This window comes from Alligator sinensis, unplaced genomic scaffold, assembly GCF_000455745.1.
Source record: "Alligator sinensis unplaced genomic scaffold, ASM45574v1 scaffold730_1, whole genome shotgun sequence".
Taxonomy (NCBI): domain Eukaryota; kingdom Metazoa; phylum Chordata; order Crocodylia; family Alligatoridae; genus Alligator; species Alligator sinensis.
The window spans coordinates 2,341,027-2,348,171 of NW_005842027.1; the positions used below are offsets into that span (position 1 = coordinate 2,341,027).

The 7,145-nt window shown below is 43.0% G+C and overlaps 1 protein-coding gene across 1 annotated transcript in view; it reads left to right on the top strand.

The window, feature by feature from the left end:
* The first annotated feature begins 2,770 nt into the window (after positions 1 to 2,770).
* The window catches only part of ACADL (acyl-CoA dehydrogenase long chain), a 27,931-nt gene continuing 23,556 nt past the window's right edge, over positions 2,771 to 7,145 (top strand). The window contains exons 1-3 of the mRNA XM_025202488.1: positions 2,771 to 3,254; positions 3,749 to 3,953; positions 5,392 to 5,529. Of these exons, the coding sequence (XP_025058273.1) occupies positions 2,771 to 3,254; positions 3,749 to 3,953; positions 5,392 to 5,529 (827 nt within the window). The remainder of the gene's footprint in view (positions 3,255 to 3,748; positions 3,954 to 5,391; positions 5,530 to 7,145) is intronic.

Genomic DNA, 7,145 nt, shown 5'->3' on the forward strand with positions numbered 1-7,145 from the left:
CCATATACTTTGTTTGTCGGGTGGGAAACTAGAAAATATAGGCTAAATAGATGGCAAGAACGATGTATACAAAGCTGGCTACAATAATGTGCATATTAATTCCTGGTTTTCAAACACTTGTACCAATGACCAGAAGAATTACTGCAGTTTTCGTTTTAGCCAATAAGGACCCAAGCCTGTACACACCGTTAAATGCTACGTTAGAAACTGCATGCTGCCTCATTTGGTTCTAGTAGCATTTTGCACAGTCTAAAGTGCATGTGTGGCAATAAATATTTGACAGATTGAACCCAAGAAGAGCAAAACAGGTTAAAGAAGGATCAGAAAGCTTATATTGACAATTGCTTATTTTTATCATTATTTATACAGTTTCTGCAGAATTATGACATGCAAACCCCCCTCTTAAAATACAAAGTTTCAACCCTCTGAGAATGAATCTTTGTTGTGAAACAAGACCATTGTGTATAAATGTATGAATGAAAGCATCGCTAGGAACTGAATGAAGTTAGGATTCTGTGTTTGGCATAAATCTCTGACATTGTTTTTATTCACAGCACTTGTATGATGGGACTGAAATATTTTTGTTTTGTTGCACTGGTGTCTAATGGGTTTCACAGAGACTGTAGTGGGAGGAAGAGAAGCAGCACAGTTTGTTTAATGGCTTAATAAACATTACCTTATAATTGTGGTGGTATTGATTTTGGGGGGCTGCCTATACCACACATTTCTTGTGTTATGTAGTGGTATCTTTAAACACATACGAAAAGCAGTGTAGCTGTGTCCCCACTGTATTTCATGCCTGCAGTGCTGTGCATATGGGGCTATACTGCTTCTGGATCAGGAAGCAGCCTAAATGGGGAGATATGGCATGTCTGAGTTCACCCTTACCTGATGGGGTAAGTTTGAAGTGCAGAAATGCTCTTGTTCTGAACGTGAAGGACTTGCGATGTTTGACCATGAGCTTGTGCTAGTGTACTTTTTGGCAGGCTTTTTTCAAACATTCCAATGCACCTTAGACAAATGCATGGCAGAGCTGACCAGAAAGAGCCTTTACTATATCTATCATCGATTGCTCCTGATTGACAATCATGTCGAGTGCTTCAGTAGTTTTGTAATGTGGGCAGTTGTCCAGTGTGGACTGTGATTAGGGACCTACCAAATTCGTGACTGTGCCTTTTTTGCATAAAACATGAAATCAGGTGGGCTCCACAAAGAATGGCAGGCTCCGTGATTTTGGTGGGCTTCATTGCAGCCCCCCACCCCCGCGCCAAAAATACCTAAGCTGTGAGCAGAGAAAAGGGCAGGAAGCCCTGCAGTCCTAAAGCATGGGGGTGGGAGATTTGGGGGGAGGGCGAGGGAGGAGAACAGGGAGTAAGTCAGAGGCTGAGCCTGTGACCTAGGCTCAGTCCAGGAGCCAGTCTGGGACCAGTCAGAGAAGTGTGAGGGTTTTGGCACCAGCTTTTTAAAGGGGCGACAGGCACGCTGGTAAGGCACGGTGTAGCTTGAAAAGGATTCTTCAGCATGACCACTGAGAAGAAATCCTCCAAGATAGCCAAACACATTTCAGCACTGAACTGTGTAAGTCAGTGTCCTGCAGGAACCTTGCACTCAGATGGAGGCAGACTGTTCTGTACTGCCTGCAATGTGACTGGATGTGTCGAGGAAAACCAGTATAGATTGACACTTAGAGTTGAAGTGCATGTGAAGGGAAAGGCTGTTACAGAGGCTGAAGGTCACAGTCGCTTGTTTCTTGCTCTGTCCTTGCTCTTTAAAAGGACCACAAAAAGCAGTTTGGAAAGGCATGAGGTGGCATTTTCTCTCATAAAGGTTTTCACTGCAGTGAACATCCCACTGGAGAAACTTGCTCACCCAAAATTAAGGTGAACCAAAAGGTACCAAATGTTGGCATTTTTTGTGTGCCAACAAGCTTCACCAAGACTGTCTTTTTGCAGTGATTGCTTTGCATGTACAGTCCACAAAGGGCTTATTGGCAGAGTATGAATCCTTCTCCATTGTGGCCAATGAAGCCACTGACGCTCAAGAGAGCTACATACTGCACATTTTATTTGTACCAGGAAGGTGAACAGACTGGGACCTGCCTGTGTTTCAAAGAGATCCAGTTCACCTTGCATCTGTCAATTTTTCTGTCGTGTCTCAAGCCATAACGAAGGTAATTGTCAGCTATGACTTAGAATTTAACAATATCTCAGCATTCCTGTCTGACAGTGCAATGTATGTGTGTGCAAGGCTTTCTCCAATGTGGTCTAAGGAATGCTGCCCAATGCAGGTCATGTCACCTGCAATGCACACATTCTGCCTTTAGTAAGTGACATCTGGCACATGCAATTCCACGATGTGAAAAACCTAGTGTCCTCTTTCAAGAAAGCCTTCAAGCACTGTCCAGGCTATACGGTCCAATATAGGGTGTCTGTTGCTCGTCAAAGTGAGGATTCTCATACCATTGTGCTGTGCCACTGTCACCAAAGTCTGTGCTCACAAGGTGGAAATTGTGGTTCAGCGTGGTCCATTACCACACCAAGCATATGCAGTACTGCCAACAGCTTTTGAGCAAGGAGCTGGAAATCACACCCAGCACACAATGCATGGTTGAGCTTCATGATCTCCTAAGGTGATCTTGCAACATTCAAGATCAAGTGATGTTTGTGGCTGAAAATGCCACCCGGTTCATGGAGCTTCTAATATGGTTTGAAGGCTGGCAGCCTGTGATCCACCATGCAAGTTGCTGGATTTGATAAACTGAGTTGAAGACATGGCATCGCAAGAACTGTCAAGCTGTCCTTGTGAAAACCACCAGGGACAGGACCTGTTCCAGGCAATAGCTGTGAAGCCAAACCAGTACTACAGGTATGACCCATCACTGCCACTGCAGTTCAGACAGACAGCTGCCACCTTCCTTAGTGCTGTTTGCATTTTGGACCCCAAACAGGTGCCTGTTCTGAGTTGTGACCCTCAGCTACTGAAATCAATCTCTGGATGGCAAAAAGAGCATGACAATGAATGTGCTGCTTACGTGAACTTTGTCAAAGAGTGCTGGGTACCTGTGTCTGTTTTGAGACTGTCTGTGCCTGGTTTCCATATTTCTGTGCCCTGGCAAAACGCTGCCTCACCATTCCAACTAACTCGGTGCCATCTCAGTGTACCAACAAATGTTCACTCCACAGAGACAAAGAATGTCTCTAGCAACAGCCGCTGGATGCAGCATTTAGTAGCTAGCATGAATGGTTTGTCTCAAGGTCAGCATTCAGTAACCTTTTTTACAGTGTCCTTTAAAATGTATGTAGTTGGTATGAGTTGCAATTCATTTTGTGTGTAGCTTTAATTTAATAAGATACTTCAGTTTAAAGTTTAATTAAATGCTTAGATTGCTTAATAATGCATCAATTAATGGCTTCCATGGGCATAATCCCTTGATTAAACCTACAAAAGCAATTAAGGGAAACACTGTTAAGCAATTAAGCTGTGGTTTCAGGCCATCTGGCAATCTCCGGAGAAGGGCAGGACTGCTGGGACCTCTTGGCCAATCAGAGGTGTGGAGGGGCCCTGCCATGCTCAGCCCATGAAAATGGTGACTGGCTTGGGGATCTGCCCGCAAAATCGCCCAGCTGCCTCCTCAAGTTTGGTAAACCCCTGACTATGTTGTGTAATCTAAATTGACATTTCAGTGGTGAAAGGTCAGTGCTGCCCAGGCTTGACTAGGACAAGCGGTTTTTTTTCCCCTTTGTAAAAGCATATACAGGTTTCCTTACTGCTTCTCTGACTGTAACTTTTAGGCATCTACAGACTGAAAATCGTGATGCGCAACGTCCAGAAACATTTTCTGCCAAAAGTTTAATGGATATAGGAACTCGGAGGATCTTCACTTCAGATCATGATATCTTCAGGGAAAGCGTGAGGAAATTTTTCAGGGAAGAAGTGGCTCCTAATCATGCAGAGTAAGAAATTGATTAAATATTTTGTGTTGCCAGTTAATTCAAGGTTGTTTCTTAGAATTCTTTGGTAATGATGTTCTGTATATAACTAGTAATTTGCTACATTTGTTTCTAAGCATTCTTTTTGACTTGTGAAAAAAGGAACCTCTTTGTCATGTGCCATAAAATACATTTAAAGAAAAAAAAAATTTTCCTCTCTGTATTGGTCATGAAAGAACGCCAGGTAGATAAGAACAAATTCATCCCATACGGAGATGGTGGAAATGTTCTGATTGATTTGTGTTAATACAGGCTCTGAGAACTTGCCTTCAGAGATAACAGATGAGAAGTTTTAATTAGCTGACAGTCTTAGCAAAGGTACTTGAGTAATAATAATAGCATACATGAGCTACAGTCATGAGTCAGGAAACCACCCTTTAAGTCGTTTATGCCCCCAGAACAAGAAGTTGGTCTCTGCCCAAAGAACTAAGGATCTAAAAGTACAGGTGATACGCCAATTAGGGAGGAGTTGCCTTCTCCATTAACTGCTTGCAAACAGGTTGAGAATGTGAAGGTGGAAGGGAATTTAAATTAGACAATGAAAGTGATAAGAGTTCAAAACCTGATGAAGAATGTTTTACACCTGAAAGCTTGTCTAATTCTATCCCGTGCAACATGTGCATGACAGGAGGACAGATCTGAGATGTGATCCAGCTTCAGATCTTATCAAGCCTTATTGCTGGTACAGGGGAAGCCAGAGATCATCTTCCCCAGCTCCCGTTGCACCTGCAAATAGCAAGCTCCTGCATTTGTGAGTCCTGTAGCTGACTGGATTTGCAGCCATGGCAGTACCCCATGGCTGACAGGATGGAGAGTCCCGCAGCTGTGGGACTCTTGACCCCAGCAATGCCCCATGGCTACAGGGTCTGAAAGTCATCTCAGCTGTGGGAATCCCAGCTCCAGCTGCACATGGTGCACCCCTGTGGCTGGGATCCCTGTCAGCTACACATGCAAATTAAAGCTGGATAGAAACCAGCTGTAAAGTTGTTGCACATCTTGTTCCACTTTATAGCTGGGTGAACTTTTTAATGCCACGATAGCTACTTTGCACATGTAGCTGGTCTAAATTAATTGCAGAGAGCCAGTTAATTGTAGAACATATGAGCCCAAGAGAGCTGGTTGTACCTTGAGGCCATGTTAGTACACTGTGCAGTCCTATCTCAGTGCAAAGAAAGAATAGGAAGTATAATACAGATAGAAAAACATGTACTTGTTTAACACAGATGGGAAAACATGTACTTGTTTACACACTTGAGGTTGGTTTATGAAACTGAAAGTCTTGTCCTTAAGCAGTGAAACCAACCTGTGTGCAGATATTAAGGGGAGGACACAGCAGTTTTGCCAAATCTCAAATGGCATGAGGGGAATTCTACTGATTTGTTCCAATCCTATATCATTTCAGATGGGAGAAAGCTGGACAGGTGAGCAGAGAGGTCTGGGAAAAAGCTGGAAAACAGGGACTGTTGGGTATCAGTATATCGGAAAAACATGGTGGCCTTGGAGGCGACATACTATCTTCAGCTGTGGTCTGGGAAGAGCAGTAAGTATGAGGCACTTTAACAGGAAACTTGGTGATAATATCTAGAGATTTTATTTTTTCATATGGTTCTTTTAGTCCTGTTGTAGAAAGTATGTCCCCAAGGTGATAATAGTTTCCTCTGTTAGAAGGGAATGCGTTAGACATAAGTAAATACTTCCTAGTTTAAATATTTCAAGCAGGGTAGATGTGTTTTTAAATCAAATTAATTTAAATCAGGATTTAAATCATGGGTCAGGTTGCCTCGATTTAATCACTGTTTTATACAAAAAGTTCATTCTTATCGTTTGATGTCCTCTAGTCATTTAACTTTTTTAAACCTTTGCATTTTTAGCGAGAGGTAAGGGCTTGACTCTGGACACAAACTTGTAGAGAGACAAGAGGGCTGATGGGTAGGTAATCAGGTCTGCTCTCTGTCATACCCATATACTGTTGTTAACAAGGATGTTATTTCTGGAGACACAAATCCATAGTTTGAGAACTGAAACTAAGCATCACAGAGATGCTCAATGGGATCTTCTAGACTGAGCACTGAGTCCCATTGGGAACAGCGCTTTTCTTTAATCTTTACTAATCTATAGAGGAGCCTCTGGGACCCAATACAATTGGGCCCCTAATATAGTCCATGGCCTGTTGTGACCTATTTATAAAACTTCTCTAAAAAGGTTACATGAATATATTATCTCAAATAGTAGAAGTTATAATCCCTATTCCATAATGACATCCTTGAGCTTTAACATATCTTAAATTAAAACTATATATAGGTTTAATTTTTAAAAGCATTTCAACAAAAAAAGCTGATTTAAATTAAAAAATCTGATTTTTTTTTTTAAATTTTAAAAAATTGTTGATTTTTATTCACCCTGATTTCAAGTAATTGCTTAAATAAAAAACATCATTGTATGCTATTTTTAGGACTTTTTGTATAGGAAAAATGCTTTCATCTGCTAAGTGATACAATGTTTCATAGATTTCATAGACATCAGGGCTGGAAGGGACCTCGGAAGATCATCGAGTCCAGCCCCCCGCCCAAAGGGCAGGAAGTCAGCTGGGGTCATAGGATCCCAGCAAGATAAGCATCCAGTTTCATCTTGAAGGTGTTCAATGAAGGCGCTTGAACCACCTCCGGTGGCAGGCTGTTCCAGACCTTGGGGGCTCAGACAGTAAAGAAATTCTTCCTTATGTCCAGCCTGAAACGATCTTGAAGTAGTTTGTGACCATTCAACCTCGTCATCCCTTGGGGCGCTCTGGTGAACAAACGTTCCCCCAGATGCTGGTGGTCACCCCTGATAAACTTGTAGGTGGCCATCAGATCACCCCTGAGCCTGCGCCTTTTCAGGCTAAAGAGCCCCAGGGCTCTCAGCCTGTCATCGTAGGGTCTGCTTCCCTGACCTCTGATCATGCGCGTGGCTCTTCTCTGGACTCTCTCAAGCTTCTCCACATCCTTTTTGAATTGTGGAGCCCAAAACTGGACACAGTACTCCAGCTGCGGCCTCACTAAGGCCGAGTACAGGGGGAGAATGACGTCCCGGGATTTGCTTGAGAGACGTCCCGGGATTTGCTTGAGACGTCCCGGGATTTGCTTGAGATCATCGAGTCTGACCCCCTGCATAGGCAGG